General features: G+C 46.5%; 2 protein-coding genes across 2 annotated transcripts in view; one reads left to right on the top strand and one right to left on the bottom strand.

The window, feature by feature from the left end:
• Positions 1–14690, top strand: part of LOC115437227 (inositol monophosphatase 1-like) — a 194014-nt gene that overhangs the window by 69566 nt on the left and 109758 nt on the right. The window lies entirely within an intron of this gene.
• LOC115437212 (chromodomain Y-like protein) lies at positions 499–10016 on the bottom strand. Its single transcript, XM_030160422.1, is given in 10 exon segments — positions 499–1759; positions 2865–3008; positions 6077–6097; positions 6100–6289; positions 6365–6537; positions 6815–7065; positions 7388–7616; positions 7618–7670; positions 7673–7805; positions 9989–10016. Coding segments are annotated over 9 exon segments (1281 nt in total). The 5' UTR covers positions 7734–7805; positions 9989–10016; the 3' UTR covers positions 499–1600.

The following is a 14690-nucleotide window of genomic DNA, read 5'->3' on the forward strand; positions in this document are numbered from 1 at the left end:
AACAGGCGCAGTTTAACTTTAACACGCAGCCTAACTTTAACACACGTGGTCTAACTTTAACAGGCGCAGTTTAACTTTAACATGTGGTCTAACTTTAACAGGCGCAGTTTAACTTTAACACGCAGCCTAACTTTAACACACGTGGTCTAACTTTAACAGGTGCGGTCTAACTTTAACACGCGCGGTCTAACTTTAACACACACGGTCTAACTTTAACAGGCGCGGTCTAACTTTAACACACACGGTCTAACTTTAACAGACTGTTCAATGACTCAATACTCAACTGTTCATACAATTTCAATTCATTCAAACTGATTCTCTCTCTGGGGGTGGGGGCTGGAGGCTGGAGTTGGGACAGAGAGGTGTGAGTGAAGCTGAGGTGTCGACAGTGATGGGAGGCGGAACCAGGCTGGAGCATGAGGTCCTGCCCAATGCTGCTTGCTTGGGGGGGGGGTGCCACCGGGTGGGACTATTAGTAAGCTCCTCCTACTTTTTCACTCATTTGCATCTTTAATTTTCCTTTTCTGGTGTTTGAAAATACAGAGAAAGGATATAGTTAGAAAAAAACAAACTGCACCAAATTATGAAATGACAAGTTCATACTTGAGCTCATTCAGAGTCTGATATGAAAACTACAAACCCAGCCCACGGTCAGGACTGTCAGGCCATGACCACATACTCAGATGCTAGTCCTGTGGGTGGGGCCTAATACACAAATTCATTTTAAATCAGCTGTCCTGTTATGAAAAGGCTACAACAGAAAACATTAAGGTCAAAGGTTAGAGCCAGTTCAAGTCCTCCACTCTGTCCATGAAGAAGAAGGTCAGAGGTTACGTCCACAGAGACAAACTGTTAACGAAGCTTCGCACAAATACTCAGATCAGCACATTCCCACAGTTACACAACTACAATAATCCTGCTGTGGGTTTGGATGGACCAGATGGACCACGAAGACCAGGAGGACGCTTGCTTAGTCCCACAACCTTTGAACTTAGTACCGAGTGTAAACCATCATAACCATGAGAACCATGAGACCCCCGTCAGATCCTCAGTGGTTTACAGTCCACATCCACTGTCTTCAGTTTGGAGGATTTAACAGTTTTCAGTGAGAAACATCATTTTGGACCAATGTTCTAAGACCACAGAGGAACCGGTTTAAATCCATGAGTCCAGACACAACAGTAAATGTGGGAGAACCGTGTTGACGGACACTGATGGGACACTGATGTGGGAAATGATCCATGTTTTTCATTTCCACACTTGTTCTGCTGTTGTTGACATTCTGAACCTTTTCCTCTCCAGTTGTCTTCTGGGGGTTGCGTGGCTGAACTGCCCTTCCTTACTTGAGCAGGTTCTGCCACTGTTCCCTGTGGTTCTGATCCAAACCCCATCAGCAGCGTGTGATGGAAGTCAACGGGCTGACACCACAGGACTCCAGCTCTGAAACGCTCCAACTGGACCAAGTCTAAAAGCTGTAGGACAAACTCTACGTTCTAGTCCACTCAGTTCTGAGTTCAAGGAGCAGAAGGACCGAGGTCTGCTGAGTCACTGTTGGGAGTCCTGGTCCTGTTCCAGTCCTGGTCCAGTTCAGGTCCTGGTCTTAGCAGAGCTCAGTCCTCCTCTGAAGGTACTGCAGGATGGAGTCCGTTCCCTGTGATGAACCCCAAATCCTCTTCAGGGCTTCACACTCGCGCTCGTTGGCCTGCTCCAGAGCACTGCGACTGGTGTTCCTCATCAGGGCTTTGGACTCCTGCAGAACCTGAACCACAGAAGGAGAACCAGAACCCGACCACCAGGACAGGTCCAGAACACAGACAAAAACCGTCAGGAAGCTGCTACCATCATGTCTATTTGAACAGGGTTAGAATTAGTATCTGACCCACCGGGGTTAAAGTTAGTACCTGACCCACCGGGGTTAAAGTTAGTACCTGACCCACTGGGGTAAGAGTTAGTACCTGTTCAACTGGGGTTAGAGTTAATACCTGACCCACTGGGGTAAGAGTTAGTACCTAACCCACCGGGGTTAAAGTTAGTACCTGACCCACCGGGGTTAAAGTTAGTACCTGACCCACTGGGGTTAGAGTTAATACCTGACCCACTGGGGTAAGAGTTAGTACCTGACCCACCGGGTTAGAGTTAGTACCTGATCCACTGGGGTTAGAGTTAGTACCTGACCCACCGGGGTTAGAGTTAGTACCTGATCCACTGGGGTTAGAGTTAGTACCTGACCCACCTGGGTTAAAGTTAGTACCTGATCCACCTGGGTTAAAGTTAGTACCTGACCCACCGGGGTTCAAGTTAGTACCTGACCCACTGGGTTTGGGGTTAGTACCCGACCCACTGGGGTTAAAGTTAGCACCTGACAAACTGGGGTTAGAGTTAGTACCTGACCCACTGGGGTTAGAGTTAGGTACGAACACTAAGACTCGCACTAACCCTAACATCAAGACTAACACTAAGACTAACCCTAACCCTAAGACTAATGCTAACTCTCACCCTAATACTAATACTAACCCTAACACTAATACTAATAATAATACTAACACTAACCTTAATGCTAACTCTAATCCTAATACTAATACTAACCTTAATGCTAATACTAACCTTAATGCTAATCCTAAACCTAATACTAATACTAACCCCAATACTAACACTAACCCTAACCCCAATACTAATACTAACCCTAATACTAATAATAATACTAACCCTACCGCTATCTCTAACTGTAACCCTAATACTAACCCTAACCCTACTACTAATACTAACCCTAATACTAATACTAATACTAACCCTAACCCTATTACTAATACTAACCCTAATACTAATACTAATACTAAACCACCTGTAGAACCCTGTGGACTTACCAGGGAATCCACTGCCACCAGTTCTTTGATCCGCAGCATCACCTCCTGTGTGAAGGTTCCAGGCCAAAGAACCTGCGACACCAAACCTTTAGAACACGCCTCCTGAGCTGTCAACTTCCTGCCACTCAGTAACAGCTCATTAGCCTGGAACAGAATAGAACAGGTTAACTTAACCTCTTGACCTGAAACAGAATAGAAGCCTGGAACAGACTGGCTTGGCTATGGCTGGTATAGAATGGGTTAACTACAGCTAGAACAGAACAGGTTAACTAGGGCTGGTATAGAACAGGTTTACTAACGCTAGAACAGAACAGGTTAACTAGGGCTGGTATAGAACAGGTTTACTAATGCTAGAACAGAACAGGTTAACTAGGGCTGGTATAGAACAGGTTTACTAACGCTAGAACAGAACAGGTTAACTAGGGCTGGTATAGAACAGGTTTACTAACGCTAGAACAGAACAGGTTAACTAGGGCTGGTATAGAACAGGTTTACTAATGCTAGAACAGAACAGGTTAACTAGGGCTGGTATAGAACAGGTTTACTAATGCTAGAACACAACAGGTTAACTAGGGCTGGTTTAGAATGGCTGGGTGATCTCATGGTGACTGATGTTAAAGGTCGTGTGTAGAATTCATTTACAGTGGATTACAGTGACACCTTTTGTCTGAATTGTTGGTGTTTTTAAGGGACACAGACTCTGTTTCCCATGAGCACTAGCTCCTACTGTCATAAGGGCAGAACTGTGTCCAAGGCTGCATTTGTTTTGAAGTTAATGACTGAAGAGTTGATCCTCTTTCCAACTCTGCATTTCTTTTTTCCACACAGTAACTTGCAGGTGCAGAGTGATGTTTGAGACAACAAACAAACTTCATCAAGTCCATTTGTAGCATAGTTTAGTAACTGCAGTGAAAACCAAAGTGAAACCAAACTGTTAGTGCGACTCCTGCTTCTCTGTCTGTTTTCCTCTGGAGCTCCTCAGTGTTCCTCACAGACCGCTGGTTCACACCTGTCCCAATAATATCCATCTGCTGTAGCTTTAACCCACAGTATTCAGTCCTTTTCCTAAATGCCTTTTGTCCTTCTTCATCTTCCTTATTGTGCATTAGTTCGGTTCAGCTCTAGCTGCTTCAGTCTTCTGCATTCACAGGATTCTACTGGTAGAATGATTCTTGTTCCTGAAGGGCAGTTTAGTATCCAGGCCCTGGCATGAACATTCAACTCCATCCAGAACCATTTCAGTGTGACCTTCCAAAGCCCTTAGTTTGGACTGAAACAATGCTCCAAATCCAACAGATTAGACCTGTCACAGAGCTAGCCCTGTGGCTAACACACAAGTGTTAATTAAGTGTTTGACTGAGCTACCAACAGACACTAGAGTCCAATCCAATGTTCACATGCATTTGTGTAAAGAACAGAAGCATTCTATACCTGTGGAGAAGGAAGAGGGCCAACTGCAGCTGTTTTCATTGCTTTAATTCTATCCTTAGTTCTATCCATGGGTTCAATGCACAGGTTTCCCTCTGTTTTAGTCTGGGTTTGTACACTCCACCCTTTAGTTTTCTGTTTCTTTCTGACAGTCCAGCTGCAGTTCCAGTGTCCACCATTACAACTACACTAATCCAACTAATCCCTTTGTTTAGTTCACAGGACAGATCTGACTCCTCACTCGTTCATCTTACTTCTTTCTACTAAACTCTGTCGGTCGATGTGTTGTTGTCATGGTGACGTAAGTCTGCCATTAATCAGTCCAGTCTGGTCCAACCTGACCAGGGAAGATGGAAATAGGATTTGAAAATAATCTGTTTAGGTGAAGATCATCTCATTTTAAAATGTGGACTACAATCAGACATATATAGAGAAAATGAAACTTTTACAGATCAGATAGAAAGTCTGTAAAGGACCTTTAACTGCTGACCTACACCACCTACAGCTGACCTACACCACCTACAACACCTACAGCTGACCTACACCACCTATGACACCTACAGCTGACCTACACAACCTACAACACCTACAACACCTACAGCTGACCTACACCACCTACAGCTGACCTACAATACCTACAGCTAACCTACAACACCTACAGCTGACCTACAACACCTACAGCTGACCTACACCACCTATAACACCTACAGTTGGCCTACACTACCTACACCACCTACAGCTGACCTACACCACCTACAGCTGACCTACACCACCTACAGCTGACCTACACTACCTACAGCTGACCTACAACACCTACAACTGGCCTACACCACCTATGGTTGACCCATACCACCTACACCACCTGCGAGTGACCTCCAACCTCTACGGACCTATTAAGGGTCATGTGATGGGGATTGATTGGAAACTCCATTGTTACATATTGGTTCCCAGTCTGGGTGTCACTGTTGCAGATGTACAGGTAACAGAACAGAGTTGGATAAAGTAGATGACATTAGATCAAAATGGGATTCAGACAAGGGATACAATGGTACTCAGGACCGTGAACCGTTCAGTCTGCCCTGCACGGGACAATTCGCCCTTATGGACCGCGGGATTTCGGTTCAATTGATTTGTCTCTCTCTCACTCGACATGCATGTGAGCATGCAGTGTGGGGAAGCCCCGCGCCCCTGTGAGAGACAGTAGACAACTCAAAGACACTGGTTTATCCTGGTCTATCCTAGTTTATCCTGGTTTATCCTAGTTTATCCTGGTCTATCCTAGGTTATTCTGGTTTATCCTGGTCTATCCTAGTTTATCCTGGCCTATCCTGGTTCATCCTGGTCTATCCTGGTTAATCCTGGTCTATCCTAGTTTATTCTGGTCTATCCTGGTTTATCCTGGTCTATCCTAGTTTATTCTGGTCTATCCTGGTTTATTCTGGGCTATTCTAGTTTATCCTGGTCTATCCTGGTTTATTCTGGTCTATTGTAGTTTATCCTGGTCCATCCTGGTTTATCCGTGGCTATTCTAGTTTATCCTGGTTTATCCTAGTTAATCCTGGTTAATCCTGGTCTATCCTAGTTTATCCTGGTCTATCCTGGTTAATCCTGCTCTATCCTGGTTTATCCTAGTTTATTCTGGTCTATCCTGGTTAATCCTGGCCTATCCTGGTTAATCCTAGTCTATCCTGATTTATTCAGGTTTATCCTGGTTTATTCTGGTCTATCCTGGTTAATCCTGGTCTATCCTGGTTTATCTGGTTCCAGTCTAATCATATACTTACTGAGGCCAGACCCATGATGCGGTGGGAAGGTAAAGGAGGCGCAGGGCGTCCGGTGTCTGTCCATATGCAGTGTACGGTGTTTGGAACCAAGCCTTTTCATTGGCCCACACCACGTCACACAGCGGCAGGAGGGCGGCGCCCAGGCCCAGCGCTGGCCCGTTCACCGCTGCCACAATAGGCTTCCGGAACTGGATGAAGGTGTTGACGAAGGTCCTGAGATAGAGATAGAGAGAGGTCAGAGGTCAACCCTTGCTGTGTGACATCCCCCCCCCCCCTTTCAGGCACCACCTGATGGTTTCGGCCATTTTGATGCTCTCCTTCTTCCTGTCGTCCGTCAGTCGTCTGATGAAATACAGGAAGTCCAGACCGCAACAGAAAACGCTACCAACGGCGCCAAACAACACCAGCTTACTGTCATCTGATGCCGCTGTCGCCATGGCGCTCTGGATCTCTTTCATCACCTTGACACAAGAATAAAGAATGTCATCTGAGGTTACCATGGCAACAGACCACTGAAAGAAGAATCACTTATCAATAATGGAATACTAAAAAATATTGTGAAAATTGTCAGTTATTACAAAGAGGATACCCCTGGTTCAGGGTGTTGTTCTCTGAGCTCAGTCGCTATGGAAACGTACCCCTGGGTTCAGGGTGTTGTTCTCTGAGCTCAGTCGCTATGGAAACGTACCCCTGGGTTCAGGGTGTTGTTCTCTGAGCTCAGTCGCTGTGGAAACATACCTCTGGGTTCAGGGTGTTGTTCTCTGAGCTCTTGGTCGACAGCAGGATGTGGGTGAATCCGTCCTGTTTCTTCACGACAATGTCTCGGTAGCGGTAGGCACTCTCCGTCTGCCGGACGCTGAACCGCAGACGTTTGTCAAAAGCCGACCGCTCCTCCAGACGCCGCTTTCCTGAGGCACCGGTCGCCCCAGTAACAGCGCTCTGGGCAGCAGGGGTCCCGTTGGCGGAGAAAGCCTCCAACAGCGAAGAACCTGAGAGCAGAACAGGGACCATCAGACCTAGACCAGGAGCAGAACAAAGACCACCTGACCAGGACAGAGACCACCTGACTGAGACAGAGACCATTTGACCAAGAAAGAGACCATTTGACCGGACAGAGACCACCTGACCAGGACAAAGACCACCTGACCAGGACAGAGACCACCTGACTGAGACAGAAACTATTTGACCAGGACAGAGACCACCTGACCGGGACAGAGACCATTTGACCAGGACAAAGACCGCTTGACAGGACAAAGACCACCTGACCGTGGACAGAGGGGGTCTCATCTGTAGTATGACCTTTGACCTTACCTGAGCCACTGAGGGAGCGCATGGCGGCTGGTGTGATTGGGAGTCGCGGCGGGGACAGCGGGTTCTGGTTCTGGTTGTTGCTGGGTCTGGGTCTGGTCCCCATGCGGGCCCTCTCCTCCCCCGGTCCCAGCTGGACTGCGGTGGTCTCGGCCGGTTTCTCCAGCAGCGCCACCTCTGGCGGGTCCAGGTGGCATCGTGGGGCCTCCAGGCTGTGGGCCGCCTCGCTTGGAGGACTCCTCCTCCTGGTCCAGACGAGTGTTCATGGGGCTTTTGGGGACCAGGATTTGATGCCAGTCTTGGCCAAGTCAACACTGCGCCGCGCAGATCCAACCGGAGATGCTGACATCAGAGCGCTGCTGAAGCGGTCGGCATGGGCGGAGCTGAAAGTGGACAGGTGCGGACGGTCGGATGGTCTCACCTGGAGACGGACGAACTACATGTAAGTGAATGGAATTTAAGATGATAGGACCAGGACATGTCTTCGTAAAGGAGCAGAGACACGGTTAATGGTGGACGATACCATCTGGTGTTGTGGTGTTGATGTCTGAGCAGCAGCAGATCAGGTCTAACCCTAATACATATTTATGTAACCCCAACCCTAACCTAACCCCAACCAGGTCTCTAAAATCCAACTTTAACCATGAAACCAACTAACTCTGATACCAGCTAACCATAACCATGTAACCAACTAACTCTACCCATAAAACCAATTAACCCTAACCATGTAACCAACAACTCTACCCATAAATCAACAACCATAACCATGTAACCACTAACTCTACCCATAAAACCAATTAACCCTAACCATGTAACCAACTAACTCTACCCATAAAACCAACTAACTGTAACCATGTAACCAATTAACCCTAACCATGTAACCAACTAACTCTACCCATAAAACCAACTAACCCTAACCATGTAACCAACTGACTCTGCCCATAAAACCAATTAACCCTAACCATGTAACCAGTTAACCCTAACCATGTGACCAACTAACTCTACCCATAAAACCAATGAACCCTAACCATGTAACCAATTAACCCTAACCATGTAACCAACTAACTCTAACCAAGAAACCAACTAACCCTAACCATGTAACCAACTAACCCTAACCATGTAACCAACTAACCCTAACCATGAAACAACTAACCCTACCATGAAACCAACAAACCCCAACCATGTGGCCAACTAACCCTTACCATGTGACCAACTAACTCTACCCATAAAACCACTAACCGTACCACTAACTCTACCCATAAACCAACTAACCCTAACCATGAAATCAACTAACTACCCATAAAACCAATTAACCCTAACCATGTAACCAATTAACCCTAACTATGTAACCAATTAACCCTAACCATGTGATCTACTAACTCTACCCATAAAACCCAACTAACCCTAACCATGTAACCAACTAACTCTAACCAAGAAACCAACTAACCCTAACCATGAAACCAACTTACCCTAACCATGAAACCAACTTACCCTAACCACCCAAACACAGTGTAGACCAGTGTTGTCCTCAGGTTAGGTGCAGGAGGTAAACTCAGTCTTTGAAGGTCATCTGCTGACACCTGACCATTGTTTTTAGAAATAGTTGGATAACCCTAACCCTTTACTAGTGCGTTGACCTGTGGGGAGAGGGAAGTCTGGGCATCCCTGCTTAGACTGTTGTCCCCGCGACCTGGCCCCGGACAAAGTGGAAGACGATGGATGGATGGATGGAGGCAGCAGACAGCCATGATGTCTCTACCATATACATTAACCAGAGGTTGTGCTAGACATTTTTATTGTCCATCATTTTGATGGACAGGGTTGTAAAAATTCCATCATAACATATTATTATCTGTCATTTCACATTTTTATTTTTTAATGATAATGAGATATATTTAGTAGTATTTAATATTCAAAAACATCTCAATGATGCAGCAACTGTAGTTGCTGCTGGCTGATAAACCAACTTTAAATCATGACTCGCATAATTATATACGCCACTTTTAATTGGTGTTATCTGTAGACATTATAAGCTTTCCTTGTGTATGTTCATGCAGTGTCAAATACATGCACGAGGGTTAGGGTTCGGGTTACGTGAACCACAGATCTGGGCACAAATTGACATGCCATCAAATAACACATGAAAGGTAGAAAATGCGTACATATAGCACACCAAATGCCATAAGAATTGGTGTATAACTTGCTTGTCTTCATCCTTCACCGCATCAGCCTTTTTTCACCGCGTTTATCAATGCCATCCCATTTACTGGGCTTTTTAAAATAACTAAGGAGACTCGGCTGTCTTCACATTTTTCGCTAGCAAAGTAGCATCTAATTTTGGCTAAAGTCAGCTAAACAACGATGACCCTCAGTATTTAATCTGTCAAAATGACAGAAGGCCTTCAGAATTTTCTGTCATTTAAAAAAAAAAATCTGTCAATGACGGAATATTTTTGGTTAACGCGACCTCTGACCCTAACCCTAACTCTGTTCCTAACCCTAACGCTGTTCCTAACCCCAACCCTAACCCTGTTCCTAACCCTAACCCTAACCCTGTTCCTAACCCTGTTCCTAACCCTAAGCCACATGACGCGGCAGCCTGACCTGAAGGCAGTTTGCCGTCAACCCGGTACTGATGTCATGCGGGCGGCGGCGGGAGCCGGTCTAAAGGCCAGCTGGTGGGCGGGGCTCAGCTGAGAGGCAGGCAGGCTGCGGGTGGAGCGCAGGAAGGCGGCGTCCTGGTGACGCTCGGCATGCTGCCGGTTGAACTCGTGGACATAGACCATGCAGGTGGACAGGTGCGTTTCGGGTTCCCAGGTGTCTCCTTCCGAACCGTAACCCCTCCACCTGACCAGGTACTCCACCTTCCCCTTCCTGTTCTCTCTTATCTACGATCCGCGCTCTACCTGAAAACACAAGGCACCGACACCACATACTTATTAGAATGAAGGCAATAATAAAGGATTACTAAAGAGAACTTAACAGTAGCAACAGACACACAAGACAAAAACTGTCAGACAATAAAACATGAATCCAGATGTCAAACCTCAAACTATTAGAATCAACATCAGAATACACATCACTAAAAGTAAGTAACACATGAAAACATTCTGAGTCTTTGAAGTGAGAACCTGAGCAAAGTAACATAACAGACGATGACAATCAACATTGGTTTACTCAAATACGCTAAGATACTCGGGTATAAAATACAACAGAACAAGCCTTAGTGTGACTGCAGCCTCGTGTCATTAGTACCAGCTCATAGGGTTAGAGGTTAGGGTTGGTTAGGGGTTAGGGTTAGGTTAGCGTAGATAAGGGCTAAGTAGAGTAAGGGTAGGTTAGTGTTAGGGTAGGTTAAGGGTTAGATTAGGTTGGGGTTAGTGTAGATTAAGGGTTAGAGTAGGTTAAGGGTTAGGGTAGGTTAAGGGATAGCGTAGGTTAAGGGATAGGGAATAACCAATGTGGAATCAAATGGAAAAACGAACTTTAAAAACTTTACAACCATTTTCAATACAGTCTATGAGGGGAGGGGGTTAAAGTTCTGAATGTTGATCTTGCATGAATGAGTTACGGTCACAGAACCTCCAGACACTGGTTCATAGAACCTTAGCGGAGGGTTCTTCTAGAGCATCCAGGACCCGGTTCCTGAGTGTGATCCGTTAGCCGTTAGCTAGCTTTAACTTTAATCTCTAGGCTAACGCTGATGCTAACTGTCAGCTTCACACAGACCGGACCGGTCCAAAACCCGGACCGGGCACCACACCGGGTCAGCCCGCGGCTTCGGGGGCTCTCCCTGTGGCCTCACGCGGACTGTCGGTAACTTTTCTGGGTCACACTTTCAGTTTCTAAAAGTTCGCCGTTAGCATTAGCCGTTAGCTCACCTCGTAGAACTCTTCCGTAGCCATGGAGACTGTACGCGTGCACGAACAGCTTCCAGAAGCTTCGTCGGTCGGTCACGCGCCGAACATGAGAGAATGCTCAAAGGATCGACCCGATCAGATGTGGTGATTAGTGACTGATCAGCGGCGGATCGATGACTTTATCAGACTTCAGCGTTAGCTGTTAGCTTAACCAGCGGACACACAAAACATCCGCTGAGGCGCCTCCACAATAAGAGCACACCGGAAGCACCGACTATTATTTCATAAACGACGCTGTTTCCTGTCAAAGATTGTCATGTTCATCAGTGAAGATGGAGTAGATGCTTCAGTACTGTTGAGAACTGACGTGTTGGTGCTTCTCTGAAACTGGTCCCTAAAAGCAGGACCCACACGTGGACCTAATGGACGGACGCCCAGGTGTTCTGGTGCATGTTGCAGCATCTGGATTCCCCGGGAACCCACACAAGGATCCTGTTTGTGGACTTGGTCCGAGGTGTTTCCAGGAGCAGCTGTCCCTGCTGAAAGGTCCTGACTCCATCTGCTGCTGGATCACTGACTTCCTGACAGACAGGGACATGTGAGGCTGGAGAAGACGGTCTCAGACACCATGACCATCAGCACTGGAACCCCCCAAGGCTGTGTACTTTCCCCTCTGCTCTTCTCCCTGGACCAGGGGTCAGCAACACTGGTCCTAGAGAGCCACTATCCTGCATGTTTTAGATGTATCCCTCTTCCAGCACACCTGATTCAAATGATAAGCCTATCATCAAGCTCTGCAGAAGCCTGATAACGAACCTCAGGTGTGCTGGAAGAGGGAAGCATCTAAAACATGCAGGATAGTGGCTCTCCAGGACCAGGGTTGCTGACCCGTGCCCTGGACACTTACTGCTGCACCCCTGGCCTCAGTTTGCGGATGACACCACCCTCATCTGACTCATCTGGGACGGGGATGAGTCCACATACAGGATGGAGGTGGACCGGCTGGTGTCCTGGTGCAGTGTCAACAGCCTGGAGTTGAACGCCTAGAAAACAGTGGAGATGATCATAGACTTTGGGAAAGTATCAGCCTTGCTGCCCCCCCACTCCCATCACCACTGTGGACTCCTTCCGCTTCCTGGGCACCACCAACACCCAGGACCTAAAATGGGAGCCGACCATCAGCTCCCTCATCAAGAAAGCCCAGCAGAGGATGTTCTTCCTGCAGCACCAGTGAAGATGATGGTCCAGTTCTCCACGGCCATCACTGAGTTTATCCTCACATCCTCCACCACCACAGACTGGTAGGAGCCCTGCCCTGGACCAACCCAGACTGATGGGTTAGGGTTAGGGTTAGGGTTAGGGTTAACCCTTTAGACCTCCAGGACTAGGGTTAGGGTTAGGGTTAACCTTGCAGACCTCCAGGGCTAGGGTTAGGGTAAACCCTGTAGACCTCCAGGACTAGGGTTAGGGTTAACCCTGTAGACCTCCAGGACTAGGGTTCGGGTTCGGGTTAACCCTGCAGACAGGTGGGATCACAGCTGACCCCAGTCACCCTGGACATGGACTCCTTGAACCCCTTTAGACCAGAACCTGCTTCTTCCCTCTGTTGTAAAACTCCTGAACTCTGCAGAACTCCAACATTCAGTCCAGTGTGTTGTGACTGGATCCACCTGCACAGAACCACAACTGGTACCATTAGAGTCTCACTCAGACCCATTGGTTTGGTCCACACTGTTGGTGGTATATTTGGAACTTTAGGTACTTGTTTATTCTTGTACTTCTTTCTTTCTTTTATTCAATTTAATTGTATTTTTACTGACTTCATGCTCTATGTTTGAACCAAACCACTGAAGCAGATTCCAACTAATGTGAACCCTGTTTATTTACATGGATAGAAACAGGATTCTGATTCAGACATATGTTCTGAAGCAGGTTCTGAAGCACTTTGGGTCTATTTTGAAAATACATTTTTACTGAAATAAAAGACAAAACCTAACCCTAACCCAGATAAAACACATTTTTATATTATTTTCATCCTAAATCCACATGTACCACAGTAAAAAGGACACAAAGATTACACACTCCTGTTTTACTGAATATGTCTGTATTCTGTCACTGGTGCATTTTGGGAATTGAAGTAAATATTCAAGACAGAGTGTTTGACAAAAATGAAAAATCACTGGTGATTTATTAGTGTTTAAATGTTTAGGTTCCACATGTAACACCAGTGGACACGAGGGGTTCAACACCAAACCTGGAATGAGGTTAGGACCAGGGTTAGGGTTAGGATCAGGATTAGGGTTCAGGGCTTTAGATTACCTTAATTTGGGCACATCAGATGCTGGAATCGACGGAGGGGGTGGGTGCGGGATTAGATTTTTCAACAGTAATTCCTGTTTTCTCAGACTATTTCAGATATATTCAAGAGTATGAAGGCATGGATTCCACAAGTCTAATTTCCAGAAGTATTGATCAGCATATGGCCAGCTGATTTTAATTCCAAAATCACAGGACTGCATGCAGGCAGATAATTCATATGTCATATGTTTCACTGCGTTTGTTATGTGAGCGGCCTGAACTTATAGGTCGCCCACGAGGCATGGTTGTTGAGAGAAAACCTTTGGCGTACAACGTACGAGTCAATCTCCAAGCTCTCATCACCTCTCATTGGCCGAAACGGGTGATTTAGACCAATCAAACGGCGCAAATATGTCATACCTGCTGCCAGACAATAGTCTGGTCTTGTCTGTCTTTTATGTTTTGTGTGTCACTTCCTGTTTTATTTTGTTAAGTTTTCCCTCATGTGTCTTGTCTGTCGTCTTTACTTCCTGTTCCCCGCTCATCCTGACCTCTGTCCTGATTACCTGTCTCCGCCCTAATTTGCTTCACCTGTGTCTAGTTGTCTTCCCTCCCTTTTGTGTATTTAAACCCTGTCTTTTCCCCTTGTCAGTCGCCAGTTTGTAACTCCAGTAGTTCAGACCAGCGTACTTGACCTCGTTTGTTCGCCTGTTTTTTGACCTGTTTTGAATTCCTCGGTTTTTCGTCTTCTGCCTGATCCCTGTCGGTTTTTGTCTGCCTCATCTGATCTGGTTTTGACCTTCTCGCCCTGACTACCGGTACGTGAGTTTGCCTAGTCCTTATGTCCTGTTGCTCGATTGTTAGCCTGCCTGTGTATGACCTGTTTCCGTCCCTGACCTCCCTTTGCTTTTCCCCAGTCGGGGAAAAGACTCCTAACACCGCTCGGGAGACGGGCTGCTGCCCTCGATCCGGAGGACGAATCTGAGGAGAAAATCCCCAACCATTATCCTCAAGATTCTGTCACTCATTATATTTTTTCACCTGTGTGTGAACAATAAACCTTTTGGAACTAACTTTTGTTGTCGGAGTTCTGCATTTGGATTCTGTGTTTGTGCTAACGTTATCACAAAATATGACTTCTGCGGGAA

The sequence above is a fragment of the Sphaeramia orbicularis genome, chromosome 17 (genome assembly GCF_902148855.1).
Source record: "Sphaeramia orbicularis chromosome 17, fSphaOr1.1, whole genome shotgun sequence".
NCBI lineage: Eukaryota > Metazoa > Chordata > Actinopteri > Kurtiformes > Apogonidae > Sphaeramia > Sphaeramia orbicularis.